Source organism: Schistocerca cancellata, chromosome 1 (genome assembly GCF_023864275.1).
Source record: "Schistocerca cancellata isolate TAMUIC-IGC-003103 chromosome 1, iqSchCanc2.1, whole genome shotgun sequence".
NCBI classification, from domain to species: Eukaryota; Metazoa; Arthropoda; class Insecta; order Orthoptera; family Acrididae; genus Schistocerca; species Schistocerca cancellata.
The window spans coordinates 343,150,180-343,168,100 of record NC_064626.1 but is presented as its reverse complement, the minus strand read 5'-3'; the positions used below and the strand labels follow the sequence as shown (position 1 = coordinate 343,168,100).

The following is a 17,921-nucleotide window of genomic DNA, read 5'->3' as shown; positions in this document are numbered from 1 at the left end:
GCCGAGAGGGCACAGCTCTGTTTGAAGCTCGCCAGTTCTGATGGAATTCAGATCTGTCGTTACGATCATATCGTCTGTCGTCATGTCGGTAGTTCCTGTACTTTCTTTCTTGTCGGTTAAGTGGTGGAGAATTTCTCCCTGAATTATCACTGCACGGTGGACTGTTGCATCTGAAGTTATTCTGTCTCCCATGATAATAATAGTTCTGGTTGCCATATTGTCTGTTTCTCTGATTGTCTCTGTGATAGTCATTACCGCGGAGAGGTGATCTTTCCCTGTAATTATTACTACTCTGCCAACGGTTGTCATACGGGTGGTGTCTGTTTTGGTCACGATTTACATCGAAAGAATAACCTTGTCGTATATTATTTCTGTCATCGCGGAATTGTGACGGATGTGATCTGTAATTGTTTTGCTCCTGTTTTCGCGTTCCGCAATGTCAGTGTCAATTTCCAGTTCTTGTAACAGTCCCTGAAAAGCTTCAATGTCGTCTTTGCAACGTCCTACTAAAATAATATGTCTCAAATGTTCAGGCAGTTTGATTAAACAAATGCGGATGAGTTCTGAGGGGCTGTATGAGTTTGACAGGTACTGATTCTTGTGCAACATGTCTTCAAAATATTTGACAAGACTGGAAAATTCAGATTGTTCAAAGTGTTTCATCATTATGATGCTATGCTTTACTCGGTCTTGTGTAGCTTGAGACCAATATGCTGAGAGGAAGGCATGATAAAATTCTCCTTCACTGTGACAATCGTGAATGACCGATCGCATTCTTACAGCTGGTTCATTCTCCAAGTAGCCACACATAAATTCTAACCTGTGCTCCAATGACCAGTTGGGAGGAAAACAATGACAAAATTGATGAAGCCATGCTTGTGGATGAATGTCGTTGCCAGAATTCTTAAATGTTTTGAATTTACGTGTAGTAATGAACAGCTTATAGTCGAAGTCCTCGTGTCGGCAAGTCGCACATCGCTCATTGTTACTTCGTTTCGGCGGTTCCATCTCAAAATCCAATGCGCCTTGCCAATTTCTTTCATAATTTCCGAAGTGTCCTGTGTTACTATTTTGTGGTTGTTCCGTATTTCTATGTCCCTCTTCCCGTACTGGAGCGCGAGTGTCCTCTGAAATATGTAATTCTTGTATTACCTGCGTCAACTGATCTTGTACTTCCCGGATTTCTCTTTTGTACTGTGTATTGATTTGATTTTGATTTTGTTTGAATTTTCTAATTTGTTCATACTCTTCTGTGTCAGTAAAGACTACCGGTTTTGTGTCATTCAGATTATCATCTACCTTCGTAGATAAATTATTTAGCTGATCCGAAAGTTCAACTACTTTCTCTGATAATGAACTAATTTCCTACATGTGTCTTTCTGAACCAAATTTCAGAGCATCTACTGTGTCCTTTAAGTTTTCTTGAGTTTTTGAAAGTTGCGTAACCAAATCGGTAGATGCATCTGAGTCAATTTTAGCTTGCAAGGTCTCATGATTTTCATGAACAATAGTTTGCAGTTCTTTTATGGCTGCTTCATGATTCTGTAATGCATTTCCATGCCGCGAAAAAATAGGTTGAAATTGCTCACAAATTTGTGTTTTTACGTCATTACAGACTTTTTGACATTTCTATTCAATGTTATGTAACTCAGTAGTTAAATCTTCACGTGTTTGTTCAATTGTGGTGTCCAACTTTTGAAGCTTTTGCTGTGTTTGTATCTGATTTTGTTCCATTGTGTCTAACTGTTGCTGTGTTTGTCTCTGATTTTGTTCCATTGTGTTTAACTTTTGAAGATTTTGTTCCATTGTGTCTAACTTTTGAAGATTTTGTCCCATTTGTTGCATTAATTGTAATAACAATGCATTAGTGTCTGGAATCTGTTCCTCTATGCTTTTCGGCAGTGCATTTGCACCAGCAACATTCACATTTTGACAATCAGAAAATGTATCTTGACTTATTTGAGAAAACGGTGAGGACACAAAACCTGAATCTACAGTATTTGCAAAATTGTGTCCTATCATTTCGGATTCCTGAGGCGAGCTGTTGCCGAGCGATCGATCGATAATGCTTCCCTGTTCACTAATTGTTTCACTGCCTACGCCATTGTTTGCCGCCCGCTCCATTTCCCTATGCACAGTTACCAAATTACTATGTTGAACATTAGTTAATTCATTACATGGTGGCGCTAACACACTACTTTCGTCTTCACTGTCATTTCTCAGTTTACTTTGGAGCCTAGTATTACGTTTTTCACACGGCATTATTGTCACAATATTTCACACAACAACACAGAAAAACACAATTTGAAGAGCAAAAATAAGAGAACACATTAACATAGCACTGAAAATGATATCTAATTAATTGCAAGCGCAGCTGCGAAATACTTGGTGCAAATCTACATGCATGCCACAACTGTTTTACTGTACAACAATGAAAGACTGCAACTACAAAGGAGATTTTCAATACAATTACGCACTAGCAATAAACAAAATCTATACTAATTACACAAACTACAAGAAAAAATCAGGAGATTCCAGTGAGGTATCCTCGGCTAAGGGTCGACATATGAAACGTCCCCTTAGAAAAATTTATACATGACTGTGCTTAAACTGAGACAATATTTTTAGCGCAACGCAATCTGACTTTCAAAAATCCCTACAAAAGAATGGCCCTGACTAACATTAACCTATACGTTTCACAAATCACTTACCTCACCAAAAATCTTCCTTACTCGAACTACTGCAATACAGCGAGCGCCACTACTGCCAGTTAAATAAAAGATTCAAACTACGGAAGGCACTAACTACTGATAGGGATAGTTAGCAAATGAAAGATTTTAATAGAGAACAAACAATGTATTTACCTTAATAGTGTTGAAAAAGCATAATGTACATAGCAGTTCATAATATCCATTCTGTACTCAAAAATCCGCCATCTCATTTCCCACATCCACCACTGCTGGCGGCTCACCTCCAACTGCGCAACGCTACGCGCTGTTCAGATCCAGCTGCCGCTGCCCAACACTACAATGGCAGACAACAATGCAAACTAGCCACAGACTGCACACAGCACAGCCAGTAATTTTCATATAGAGCGCTACGTAACGTTGCCAATAAGAAAACATAAACAGCCTACTTACAAATCATACAATAAAATCTCCTTCTTTCTATGTATTCGCAATACATTACATTTGTCTATGTTAAGTGTCAGTTGCCACTCCCTGCACCAAGTGCCTATCCGCTGCAGATCTTCCTGCATTTCGCTACAATTTTCTAATGCTGCAACTTCTCTGTATACTACAGCATCATCCGCGAAAAGCCGCACGGAACTACCGACACTATCTACTAGGTCATTTATATATAGTGTGAAAAGCAATGGTCCCATAACACTCCCCTGTGGCACGCCAGAGGTTACTTTAACGTCTGTAGACGTCTCTCCATTGATAACAACATGCTGTGTTCTGTTTGCTATAAACTCTTCGATCCAGCCACACTGCTGGTCTGATATTCCGTAGGCTCTTACTTTGTTTATCAGGCGACAGTGCGGAACTGTATCGAACGCCTTCCGGAAGTCAAGGAAAATAGCATCTATCTGGGAGCCTGTATCTAATATTTTCTGGGTCTCATAAACAAATAAAGCGAGTTGAGTCTTAGATGATTGCTGTTTCCGGAATCCATGTTGATTCCTACAGAGTAGATTATGAGTTTCCAAAAACGACATTGTGACGCCGGAAATGCGTATCCTCCTATTTCCATCTATTGTACTATAAATTTGTTTTCCTTATTTTTGTTACCTGAATATATGACATTTCTGTGTCTTTACATATTGTAAGTGTTTTACTATTAGTATATATATATTTATGCATTTATGTCGATGTATAATTGGTTTGTTTCGTAAATATTATTTGTATTTTTACGCTGGGTCTGGCCTAGGGAAACTATGCTATTGAACGATTACATCGATAGGTCGTGTGGAGAACGAAAGTGTTTAGGACTTTGGTAGTGTTAACTCTGCCGCGTGGAGCGCGGGCAGTGCGGAGTTTGGCTGGGGTGGTGCAGTGGAGCAGGTGTGTTGTGTGACGCTCCCGCGAGTTGCCGCGCTTTCGGGGTTGGGCAGCACGTAATTGCGCTCGATTTGCTACGATAGTTGCTCACACGGTGTCGCGGACGGGAAGCATTAGCTGGCGCACATCAAGAGCCCGTTTCGCCTGGTGCCCGTGTCGAGAAGAAGGCGCGCCAACATCCAGATTCTGCAACAGCGATGGCCGACAATGAGTGACTGTCGCCACCTCCTCGATCGACGGCTTCAAACCTTCAATCAACCAACAAGGAAGACTGGAGGCACGTAAAGTTTTAGAACTGTATGGCAGACCTCAGCTTTTCAAACTGATCCATTTTCATAACTAAATGACAGCAATGTAGCATGAACCTTTGTTGCTCATTGTCCCAATTGCATTACCAAGCAGGTTCCCTTCCTTTTCCGGAATGAACCCGAGGGTCGTTGAAATTCAAACACCAGCATCATTCGATTTCACTGCTTTAATTACAAAGTTCAGTTAAGGTATTCATAGCTGGCTACAATATTTAGATTACACAGTCACAAATTAAGAGTGCGAGTTTTGTTACCGTATTTTAGCTTACCTGTGACTGCAGCTCAGCTTGGTACGTACTAAATTTTACTATTGTTAATTGTTCAGAATCATTTAATTCAAGATCAAAGTTAAATCTCTTATTTCTAAATTGCGTAGATTCAAGTACCTTTTGAAATGATTGTTGAGGTAGCCCAAGACTAACCGTATTTTACTGAATTTCGATATGCTTCAGAAACAAAGCTCACTATTAATTTCAGTCACTAAATTAACTTTCAATTATCCGGTTTTATTAATTCTTTTGCTAAATTAAGTCAGAGTGTAGCGAAATTTATTACTTCTGACAAACTTTCAGTTTTCACACTACACGTGTCAACCTTCAGTTGCCACGCTTCTAGTGCTAATTATATGTGTAATAACCTTTCTATTTCAGTTTCTATAGTAATTGTCCTTAGGACTGGCGACCGTAATTTTCCCCAAATCTCAAATATCTAATTACCGCTAGTTAATTGTTAACGTAACGGCCGCACATTTACTTTCTTTATTAACTTTACCCCTTTTCAAAATTAATTTCCACCAGTTTCATTGGCATTTTTTCTTTCATTTAGATATAGCCCTTTCCTCCCTCTTTACCGACAGATTAACTTCGGTGACGATTGCTTTTCCCAAATTTCCATTAGGTACACGCGGTTTAATTTTTCACTGTCATTAAGGTCGATAAGTCAGGGGGAGGTTACAACATGATATTCGAGCAAAAAACATGTTCTAAAATTCTACAACAGATCGACGTCAGAGATATAGGTCTATAGTTTTGCGCATCTGCTCGACGACCCTTCTTGAAGACTGGGACTACCTGTGCTCTGTTCCAATCATTTGGAACCTTCCGTTCCTCTAGAGACTTGCGGTACACGGCTGTTAGACGGGGGGCAAGTTCTTCCGCGTACTCTGTGTAGAATCGAATTGGTATCCCGTCAGGTCCAGTGGACTTTCCTCTGTTGAGTGATTCCAATTGCTTTTCTATTCCTTGGACACTTATTTCGATGTCAGCCATTTTTTCGTTTGCGCGAGGATTTAGAGAAGGAACTGCAGTGCGGTCTTCCTCTGTGAAACAGCTTTGGAAAAAGGTGTTTAGTATTTCAGCTTTACGTGTGTCATTCTCTGTTTCAATGCCACCATCATCCCGGAGTGTCTGGATATGCTGTTTCGAGCCACTTACTGATTTAACGTAAGACCAGAACTTCCTAGGATTTTCTGTCAAGTCGGTACATAGAATTTTACTTTCGAATTCACTGAACGCTTCACGCATAGCCCTCCTTACGCTAACTTTGACATCGTTTAGCTTCTGTTTGTCTGAGAGGTTTTGGCTGCGTTTAAACTTGGAGTGAAGCTCTCTTTGGTTTCGCAGTAGTTTCCTAACTTTGTTGTTGAACCACGGTGGGTTTTTCCCGTCCCTCACAGTTTTACTCGGCACGTACCGGTCTACAACGCATTTCACGATTGCCTTGAACTTTTTCCATAAACACTCAACATTGTCAGTGTCGGAACAGAAATTTTCGTTTTGATCTGTTAGGTAGTCTGAAATCTGCCTTCTATTACTCTTGCTAAACAGATAAACCTTCCTCCCTTTTTTTATATTCCTATTAACTTCCATATTCAGGGATGCTGCAACGGCTTATGATCACTGATTCCCTGTTCTGCACTTACAGAGTCGAAAAGTTCGGGTCTGTTTCTTATTAGTAGGTCCAAGATGTTATCCCCACGAGTCGGTTCTCTGTTTAATTGCTCGAGGTAATTTTCGGATAGTGCACACAGTATAATGTCACTCGATGCTCTGCCCCTACCACCCGTCCTAAACATCTGAGTGTCCCAGTCTATATCTGGTAAACTTAAATCTCCAGCTAAGACTATAACATGCTGAGAAAATTTATGTGAGATGTATTCCAAATTATCTCTCAGTTGTTCTGCCACTAATGCTGCTGAGTCGGGAGGTCGGTAAAAGGAGCCAATTATTAACCTAGCTCGGTTGTTGAGTGTAACCTCCACCCATAATAATTCACAGGAAATATCCACTTCTACTTCACTACAGGATGAACTACTACTAACAGCGACAATCACGCCACCACCAGCTGCATGCAATCTATCCTTTATAAACACCGTCTGTGCCTTTGTAAAAGCTTCGGCAGAATTTATCTCTGACTTCAGCCAGCTTTCTGTACCTATAACGATTTCAGCTTCGGTGCTTTCTATCAGCGCTTGAAGTTCCGGTACTTTACCAATGCAGCTTCGACAGTTTACAATTACAATACCGATTGCTGCTTGGTCCCCACATGTCCTGACTTTGCCCCGCACCCTTTGAGGCTGTTGCCCTTTCTGTACTTGCCCGAGGCCATCTAACCTCAAAAACCGCCCAGTCCACGCCACACAACCCCTGTTACCCGTGTAGCCGCTTGCTGCGTGTAGTGGACTTCTGACCTATCCAGCGGAACTCGAAACCCCACCACCCTATTGCGCAAGTCGAGGAATCTGCAGCCCACACGGTCGCAGAACCCTCCACTCGGCTCTGTACCAAAGGTCCGCAGTCAGTCCTGTCGACGATGCTGCAGATGGTGAGCTCTGCTTTCATCCCGCTAGCGAGACGGCCAGTCTTCACCAAATCAGATAGCCGCCGGAAGCCAGAGACGATTTCCTCCGATCCATAGCGACACACATCATTGCTGCCGACATGAACGACCACCTGCAGATGGGTGCACCCTGTACCCTTCATGGCATCCGGAAGGACCCTTGCCACATCTGGAATGACTCCCCCCGGTATGCACACGGAGTGCACATTGGTTTTCTTCCCCTCCCTTGCTGCCATATCCCTAAGGGGCCCCATTACGCGCCTGACGTTGGAGCTCCCAACTACCAGTAAGCCCACCCTCTGCGACCGCCCGGATCTTGCAGGCTGAGGGGCAACCTCTGGAACAGGACAAGCAACCATGTCCGGCCGAAGATCAGTATCATCCTGAGACAGAGCCTGAAACCGGTTCGTCAGACAAACTGGAGAGGCCTTCCGTTCAGCCCTCCGGAATGTCTTTCACCCCCTGCCACATCTCGAGACGACCTCCCACTCTACCACAGGTAAGGGATCAGCCTCAATGAGGGCAGTATCCAGGGCAGCCAAAGTCGTAGTCCGATCGGGGGATGCGTGGGACGAGCTGGCCGTCCCCGACAAACCCCCATCCGGACCCCCACAGTGATGCCCATTGGCAACAGCCTCAAGCTGTGTGACCGAAGCCAACACTGCCCGAAGCTGGGAGCGAAGGGATGCCAACTCAGCCTGCATCCAAACACAGCAGTTGCAGTCCCTATACATGCTAAAAACTGTTGTGCAAAGAACATCTGAACTAATCTACAGAGAGCACAAACAATTCGACACAAAATTTAAACGGTTATTAAAATACAAGATTGCCTAGTAGCTGGAAACTTATCTCGTCTGTGAAGATTTTTACCCGAAAATTCGAAAATAGAGGAAACTGGTCATTCCAAGCTTATTTTTAATGAATATCAATGTCAGTGATATAACAGATTCCAAATTGTCTTTGTACCTTACATAGTTAACTAAGGTACTAATACTCATAACTGTGTGTGTTTCTCACTTCTAGAGAAACAGCAAATTTCTCTTCCACCTGTTTCTCAACATCTAGATGCAAACAACACATTACAATCGATGTTTTCTCAACCAAATAAAGATGGGGAAATGTATAGAATAGCAGTACAAGTAGTAATCCGGTCTATTACATGGACGGAATATCGGTCCAGTGCAACAACTTGCCATATTGAATCTTTGAAATTTCCACATCAAAACCAGAGAATATTCCTAACACACAGGTTCGCAAACGCTGCCCAACACATACAGAGTATTAGTTCACTATTCACCAGCCCAGAATGGCGGCACGTCTAGGTCAGTTGCACGCTTCTACCCTTCGTGTCCAGTTTGTATGGCTCAGTGACTGCTCGTGCCTCAAACCGGAAATGCCCATTAGTTCTGGTCACCTGCTACCTACGCCATGTGGCCGCATGCCAGGTACAGTCGTCCTATGACACCATTCACATTTTACCATTGTAATTATAATTCAATATTACAATCGTAGGGCCAGTGTGATGACATCTGACAATGAGCAAAGTGTCGGGAATACCCCCTCCTGACGACTGCGGGTGTGGAAAAATCTGTTTCCCCCATAAATCTATACCCTTCTGAGGACTGGACATATTTTCCTGCGTAATATATGTTTCGGCGTAACGTCTTGTGCCGTCACGACAATGAAGAACGGAAGAGCAGATAGGGCTGTGAAACGACGTTAGCCAGTAGTACGCTGACAGACCCTTGTCTAGGACGACACAGGAGTGGCATCTAGACCAAAATAATATAAGCGGCGCTTCACCTGGCCACGGCCCGAGCTGAAAACGAGCCGTCCTGCGAACGCTACTGCAGTGACTTATGACCTGTACTGCTTTGCTTGCATTGGAATTGTATATACCGAAAGACATTGATCATTTTCATGTCGCCATTTGCTTGCAACACACCTGTGTGAATACGCAAAGTTAAGTATTATCTTATTGTAATAAAATCCATTAATGCGATTTGCTTGAATTCTTGTCTAGCGATCCGAGAAAGCAGCTTTCCTAGGCACCCTATATTAGACGAGTGGGCAGAACGCAACATTGGCGATGAGGTGTACCACAGACCAAGAGCCGACAGCCACCACTGCTTCCCTGTTTTGACTCTCCATGGGCTATTGATTTGCTGGACCTTTAATTCTCTCTTGTCTTTCCCTTTCAGGGGTGTTTACTTGCTTTGTCTCTTATTGTGTTTCTGCTAATCAGTGTTTCCAGGTGGGCGTTGCAGAAATTTTATTTGCTTTTGTACTTATCTTTCTTGCTTGCCTTGTCTGTTTATTGCATTTGTCTCTTCCAACATGCCCACCCCCCTCTCCCACCCCCTGCTCAGAATCGTCAGCTGCAAGAATCAGATGCAATGTAAGCATATGTTTCAGTTCCAGACCCAGCAAATATCTACGGTGCTAAACACAGTGCAGCAGCTATTGGCCGACGCTGCACACCCAACAGTCTAGCACCTACGGTAGCTCCAAGTGCTATACCACCATTTCGCGAGTTCCATGAACAAGAAGAGGAATGACTCGAGTGGTTGCAACCGTTTGAAGCCCACGTACTTGCTCACAACGTACCAGGTGCTGTGAAATTGCCTTATTTATTGTCTACGGTAGCAAGTGCAGTGTTCCGCCTCATTCAAAAATTCTTTCCTAACGCCATCCCAAAAGAACTTTCTCATAATCAGGTTATGGATTCGCTAACTGACTATTAAGACCAACAAGTGAGTGTGTTAGCGGCCAGGTACCAATTTTTTAATTCAAGAAAAGGTCAGAACAAACTTATCGTGAGTGGGAAACAGATTTGCCCTGTATGATGAGGGAATGCAAATTCAAATGTGCTTGTGGTGTCTTATATTCAGCTGTTATGTTGCGTCGTGCTATCGTGCACAATGTATCTTAGACTGGGTTCTCAGGATGGGGCAGGATAAGGTTACCATTGTGGATACGACCGTAATCAGTTACTCTCGGTTGTGCAACAAATACGTAAACTTTATTTAGGGAAATTAAAATTTTAAAACAATCTCTTAAAAAACACAATTGGCTATATGACGGCTGAAGGCCTTATCAAAAAGAAGATTCCACAATTTTAGAGCCGAAGGCCACCAACAATAACCTCAAACAACAAACGGCTTAAGGTCTGAATTAGAAGTCAGAAGAACAATTCCAAATAGTACGCATTTCAACAAATACTTTGCTTTTAAAACAAGTTTGCTTTAAAAAAGGCCTTATTACAAAAGGAGTGATATTATTACTCGGCTGAAGTCCACAAACAATTTCAAATAACAAACGGCTGAAAGCCTAAATTAGAAGTCAGGAAAACAATTCCAAATAGCACATTTAAAATAAATCCCTTGCTTTTAAAACAAGTTTTCTTGAAAAAAACTTAATGTAAGACGGCTCAAGGCCTTATCACCAAAGAAGTGAAATTATTTCTCACCTGTAAGGCCACACCACCACACCAACAATAATTAGAAAATGACGAATATCCTTAAAACAAACATCAGTATCTAAGGAATCAGGACAAGTGGTTCTCAGCAAGTGTTCCAAGGGTCGCCATGGGAAAGTAACTCAAAGATAAGGTAAGGCGAGAGAGGCAGCCAAGAGTTGTACTCACGTAACAGGATGGCAACTCAAACTAGGAACAGCTTAAGCGCCGACCGACGACTAACCAATGTGCCGATCACCGGTACAACGATGGAATATTTTTAGCCAAGGGCAAAGAGACAGACCTCACTACGTCTTCAGAAAACACCCAAGGCTGAAGAAAACACTAGAACCAAGGTAGACCTCCCAGAAAATATGCACAGTACAATACAAGAGGCTATCGAACTACACGCCGTGTCAGACAGCATCAACATGACGAGGAAAGGTACACTGCCTGGAAAGTACGCTAACCTCCAGGGCAAGTAACTGGGGCGTTAGCGGCCACAAGGCAGAAAATACCGCTAGTTGCACTTCACTAATAAGAATAATATTAAATTCAATGACGAATAACAAATAGAGAAAGACGACTGCAATATTTCACCTCCTTGAAACGCTACATTTGTTGTCGACAAGCTCAGCGGCCCTGGGAGCAACAACCCGCCCACAAAAGGCGAGATCTCAGAATAATCGAGGTAGCATTAGCAGTTAACTCTTCAGTCAGCTTAAAAGTCCAGGGATCAGTGTGCAACGAAGTTGTAGCTCTCGCAGCTGCCCCTCATCGATCCGGCAGTGGCAGCACGCTGCCAGCGGCCCCAGCTTGCCCACACGCAGCACGGGCCTGCTCGCTGCTGCGCCCCCTACCGACCTGATGTCCGTTAGCAACCTCCTCACCAAATCCCGTACGCAGACAGTATTAAAATAACTGCTCATTCAAAACCACAAGACACACACATGGATCCGGGAAAACAGTTCCACCAACAACTCATAATACTAAAACCAGTCACTGTGTAATAATACGGACGAATTATAAGTCGGCACAAACACAGAGAAGCCAGAAGCGGTCGGAAGACCAAATGCATGTCGTCTGCTGTGACGACCGACCGAACAACCAACCAACGGTCGTCCCCACTCAAGTAAGGCACCAGAAATACCCTAGTATAAATCGTCGACTGACAACTTATTGCATGGAGGCACTTCGTCGAAAGCACACACACACACAGGTGAAAGTCCCACTACTCGAATATCACAGTCCATTCAACTGAAACTCACTGAATACGGTCCTTGACGTGGTCGTGCACTCTCGCGACCACATCCTTCCGTCGGACAGTGCATGTGTGTCGCCAGCGGTCGAGCGAGTACTAGCTCGCTGGACCTCACTGCTGCTCCATCCCAACTCAACTCACTCGACACACGACGACCCCGAAATACTAGAGGCCGCTCCAGAGATGGTACCACAGTACGCGCAATCGATAAGCGCTGCTGCTGCCACTCATGGACAGACAAGGCGAATAAACGTAGTGGCGTCAGTGAACACACTAAGAAAACGAGACACCACTATCGCAATTACAAGATGCCAAGCTATGAACGCCATCAACGGGAGCCGCAACTCAGAGAACAGATTTGGAAACAGTGCACCCATCATTTCAGCAAGTAGTGCAAATACACACATCAAAATAAGTTTTGCAACACCCTGGTCCCAGAACTCTTGAAGATAGACCTTGACTTTGGATATTGTATCAGAGACACAGTCTCTTTGACTGTTCAGGGATGTCACTAAACCCGCTCAAAGATATAAACAACCGTGCCTATTCGACAGAGGGGGTCCGACACCCGATCAGTTCCAATCATTCCATCAGGAAGGAGGTACACGGCTCGTGTTGTCTGTAGTTCAACCATGCCTAGACGGTCAATACCAGAGTTCGATCGCGTCTACATTGTTACTTTGCGGCAGGAAAGGCTCTCAAGAAGGGAAGTGTCCAGGCATCTCTGAGTGAACCAAAGCGATGTTGTTCGGATATAGAGGAGATATAGAAAGACAAGAACTGTCGATGACATGCCTCGCTCAGGCCGCCCAAGGGCTATTACTGCAGGATGACTGATATCTACGAATTATGTCTCGGAGGAACCCCGACAGCAACGCCACCATGTTGAATAATGCTTTTCGTGCAGCCACAGGACGTCGTGTTAGAACTCAAACTGTGCGCAGCTGGTTGCTTGATGCTGACGTCCATGGCGAGGTCCATCTTTGCAACCACAACACCATGCAGTGCGGTACAGATGGGCCCAACAACATGCCAAATGGACCGCTCAGGATTGGCATCACATTCTCTTCACCGATAAGTGTCCCATATGCCTTCAACGCGACAATCGACAGAGACATGTTTGGAGGCAACCCCGTCAGGCAGAACGCCTTAGACTCACTGTCCAGCGAGTGCAGCAAGTTGGAGGTTCCCTGCTGTTTTGGGGTGGCATTATGTGGGGCCGACGTACGCCGCTGGTGGTCATGGAAGGCACCGTAATGGTACAATTTGGACCAATAGGGCATTGATGAAATTGTGGATAGTATGTCACGACGAATACAGGCATGCAACAATGCAAGAGGACGAGATGCTGGGTATTAGCGGTACCGGTGTGTACAACAATCTGGACCACCACCTCTGAAAGTCTCGCTGTATGGTAATACAACATATAATGTGTGGTTGTCATGAGCAATAAGAAGAGCGGAGATGATGTTTATGTTGATCTCTAATCCAATTTTCTATACAGGTTCCGGAACTCTCGGAACCAAGGCGGTGCAAAACGTTTTTTGATATGTGTACTAGATCAGTACGATTCAGGTGACCTGTTAGCCGACAAATTTGAGCAGCCAGCAATTTGTCAGGTTTGGTCGTATCTTGTTAGAGTCTGGCCCAAAGGCAGACGAACAGAATTAAGCCATGCTCTCGGTGTTATTCAAGGCACAAACGCCAAGACTGCCCCTGCCGACATGGTGTTACGCTTATGGTAAGAAAGGACATGTACAACCCGTTTGCAACGGAACAAACATAATAATTCGGCACACTCACAAAAATCTAGTCACAAGGCCCACGTAATTAATGCAGTGTATTGAAAGCCTGCAGCTGGCGCTAGCAAAACTAACACGCGAACAGTTTTGTCAGTGCTACCTACGCCAGTCCAACAAACTTTTTGTTCATTTGCTTCTTTATGGAAAATGACTGAAATTTCTGTTATATTGCTAAATCGTCACACATATGAACTGTTAGGTTCTCTGTCTCAAAGTAGCACGTGCATGACAGCCGACAATAGACAAGACATTCCCGTTCTCGGAAAATGTACTTTGACTGGCATCTATCACTCAGATACACGAACTGTAACTTTCAGTGTGTTACAATCATTTGATAGTGAGAACACATTTGGCTTTGATTCTTTTGATGTGTTTGGCTTCAGCATTCAGGACAACATCTTGTCAGTGTCTGTATTCAATGCAAAAGACAGTGCTAAATGCATTCCCGGAACTCTTTTCTGAAGGTTTGGGCAAGGCTAACAATTTTATTGCACATGATACTGTAAAAGACAATGCTCACCCGAAATTTTGCCCGGCCAGAAATGTTCCCATTGCATTACGGGATAAAGTCGCTGCCGAACGTAAAGAATTGCAAGATAGTGGAGCTGTTACACCCATACAAGCCAGGCAATGGGAAAGTCCACTGGTTTTGCTCACCAAACCTTCAGGTCGCACTCGCCTCCGCGTTGACTTTAAGTCTACGGTCAACCCACAAACTGTGATTGATACTTACCCATTGCCACGCGGAGAGGGTCTCATGGACAGATTAGGCGCTGGTCGCTACATTTCAAAAATTGATTTGTGCGACCGTATCTTCATATACCGCTTGATTAAGAATCTCAAAAAATATGTCTAGTGAATACTAATTTGGGCTTGTTTAAATATTTGCGTTTGCCTTTTGGCAGTGCTTCTGCACCCGCCATTTACCAACGGTATTTGGAACGGCTAACTGCTCAAGTACCAAAATGTTCAAACTATTTGGGCAACTTTGTCGTAGCAGGTCGTACACCTGAAGATCACACTGCAAATTTGCGTGCTTTGTTTCGTGTGTTATATGATGCAGGACAGAAGTGTGATTTTTATTAAACCTGAGTTGTGGTATCTTGGTCATGTCATAAGCGGTCTAGGTGTACACTCTCTTCAGTCGCATTTGTTAGCCATACGAGATCTGCCAGTTCCTCGCAATGTCAGAGAATTGCAGTCAGTTTTAGGGAAAATGAACTATTTTATTCGGTTCATACCAAATTCTGGACAAATCGCAGCTCCATTGGATCGCTTGCTTCGCAAGAATGGCCCCTTTGTTTGGACAGATGAGTGCCAGGTAGCTTTTCAAAAATTTAAGAAGCACTGCTCAGTGATCGATGTTTGGTTCACTTTGATGCTGACAAACCTGTTGTATTGCAAGTTCACGCTTCGTCTTACGGAACCGACGCAGTGCTTTCGCACAGAATTGGCAATAAAGACAGACCTATTGCTTTAACGTAATGGTTGTCCAAATATCAGTGAAATTTTTCACAAATAGAGAAGGAGGCATTGACTGTTGTGCATGGTGTCACCAAATTCCACCAATATTTGTATGACTGAAAATTCTACTCAGTAGGCCGGCCGGAGTGGCCGAGCGGTTCTAGGAGCTACAGTCTGGAACCGCGCGACCGCTACGGTTGCAGGTTCGAATCCTGCCTCGGGCATGGATGTGTGTGATGTCCTTATGTTAGTTAGGTTTAAGTAGTTCTAAGTTCTAGGGGACTGATGACCTTAGAAGTTAAGTCCCGTAGTCCTCAGAGCCATTTGAACCATTTTTTCTACTCAGTAACAGCTCACAAGGCTTTGCAGTCCTTGTTTCATCCGACGAAGCCGATTCCTCTACGAACTGCCCAAAAATTGGAAAGATGGGCTTTGTTTTTGTCTCGTTATCATTACGAGATTGTGTATCATCCGACGGCTAACCACGGTAATGCGGGCCCACTTTCGCGTCTTCCAATTGGCCATGACACTGACTTTGACGCTTCTGCTGGATCTTGTTGTCACATCGATGTTCAGGATTCTGAATTGCTTCAATCTCTTCAGCTGAACTATAGTTAAATTGCACAGATCAGGGAAGCTGATTCAGATATGAACATTTTGCTCAATTACATTCGCACATCTTGGTCTCGTTCCTTGCATAACATAAAGAACTCTGCATTGCGCCGACACTTGCACGTCGGCGTAGCCTCGTTATACAAAAAGGTGTTATCCTTGCTCAAAATTACAGTGGACAGTCACGTGTGTTGCTTCCTAAAGCTTTGCAAAACGAAGTGTTGCAGTTACCTCACCAAGGACACTGTGTGTTTCTTCGTACGAAACAGCGCGTCGGCACTGTGTAGGGTATGGACGACCAAATAGAACAGATGACGTCACTGAGTTACGCATGTGCGGAAAATCAGTCCTCTCCGCCACAAACATTCGTTGCTTGGACTAAGTCGCAATCACCATGGCAACGTTTGCACACAGACATTGTGGGACCTTTTCGGAACACTCGTTGGTTGATTGCGATTGACTCGTATAGCACGTTTCCTATTGCTGTGGCAATGAACTTGACTACGTCACGTAGCACTGTTCAGGCATTGTCCTCTATTTTTTGAGTCGAAAGTTTAGTGTAGTATCAGACAACGGCCTTCAGTTCACGTCAAATGAATTTGAAACATTCTGTGAACGCAATGGCAGACAGCATCTAAGTAGTGCACCGTTCCAATCACAATCAAACGGCGAAGCGAAACATTTTGTCAGAACCTCGCGTCCACGCGTTTTTAAGTTTCAAATGCCTTTTCAAATTCCTTCCAGTTGGGTTTTTGGGTATGTAGTCACGAGCGCTGATTTCATGCCTGTATGTTGTCTGTGCAGTAGTTGCCAGCCGATCAATACCGATTTATGTGAGGTCACTTCGGATGTCTACTAGCGAACGTCCTGTCGCTTATGTAAATTTCTTGGTCAAGCGAGAGTCGTCCACTCGTGCTAGATGGCCATAGAACTTCATATGCCATTTCCGCGCAGGTGAAATAAAACGCTATCAGCGAACACAGTACTTGTGAGCTTCTGCGAATCGTCTTGAATTTTGGACCCAAATATATTTCTCAATATTTTCTCGATATCTTTGATGTTAGTAGATAATGACGTCTCCATTGCGTAGCGTTCTCTTGTAACAACGACAATGTGGTAGTAACAATGTTTTGGCTTTGATGGACAGCGATTTCTTGTTGTACACGTAATTGTGCAGGCTTTAAGCAATTTTTCTGCACCTGTTTTGCTAGCTACTCTTTCGTTGCTTGTGTTTTCAATAGTTTCAGTTAGATACTTTAAGTATTTAAGTCGTGTTATGTGCCATACTTGGCTGCAAGTAATGCCAGGTTTGGGCTCCTGGAGTTCCTTCGTAAAATATTTGGTTGGAATTCGTTATTGATGGCGGTCTCACGAAGCTCCTGGTTGCGAGAATGGGTAATTACTGATAGGTCTTCAGCATAAGCAAGACACTTAATGTTCATTCGTTTCTTTGGTTTCCATACTTAGTGCATTTATGCCCCCCCCCCCCGCCCTCTCCCCAAGAACTGCTCCAGGCGGAGCTGGTTACGCCCTTCATAAGAATGTTTTCACTGTTTCTGTGTTTAAGTAATTTCATTTACATATTTTTCAGCTCTTACAGTTACACATAAGCCGTGCCCAGAATTGCAAAGATTTTAAGAGACGAATAATAATGCGCCTTATTTCAAAGAGAGGCGAATAAAAAAAAAAGCATTTCTGTCGAGGGAAGACGTCATTTTATGTGTTTCACATTAAGGAACGCTCGGCAGACCATTACTGGATACTGTAGGGGCGGTGAACGCCAACAGATGTGCTGAGAGCCCCTCCCGCTTCCTCCTCCTCCTCCTCCTCCTCCTCCGCAATTTGCTGCTGCGCAGCACAGAGCGCAGCCAGCGTCATGCTCGGCCAGGCTACCAGCCGCAAGCAGGAGGCGCCAGGGAGCCAAGCGCCGGCTCGTAGGCAGCGGCCGACCGGCGCCACCTCCCCGCAGCTGCTGCTACCCTGGGCGGCAGCGCAGATGACGTGGCACGAAACACGTCACTCATAGCGGTCCAGTGGGGTGGGGGAGATGCGAATGCGGTGTCATATTTCATCTTAAAAAGGCGGCTTCACATGTCGGAGGTTGATGATCCGCGT

At 44.1% G+C, this 17,921-nt stretch overlaps 1 protein-coding gene across 1 annotated transcript in view; it reads right to left on the bottom strand.

Annotated features, from left to right (window-relative positions):
* LOC126175035 (apolipoprotein D-like) overlaps window positions 1–17,684 on the bottom strand; it is a 90,159-nt gene extending 72,475 nt beyond the window's left edge. Inside the window, exon 1 of the mRNA XM_049921579.1 lies at window positions 17,592–17,684. Coding sequence (XP_049777536.1) covers window positions 17,592–17,684 — 93 coding nt within the window. The remainder of the gene's footprint in view (window positions 1–17,591) is intronic.
* Between the last annotated feature and the right edge of the window lie 237 nt (window positions 17,685–17,921).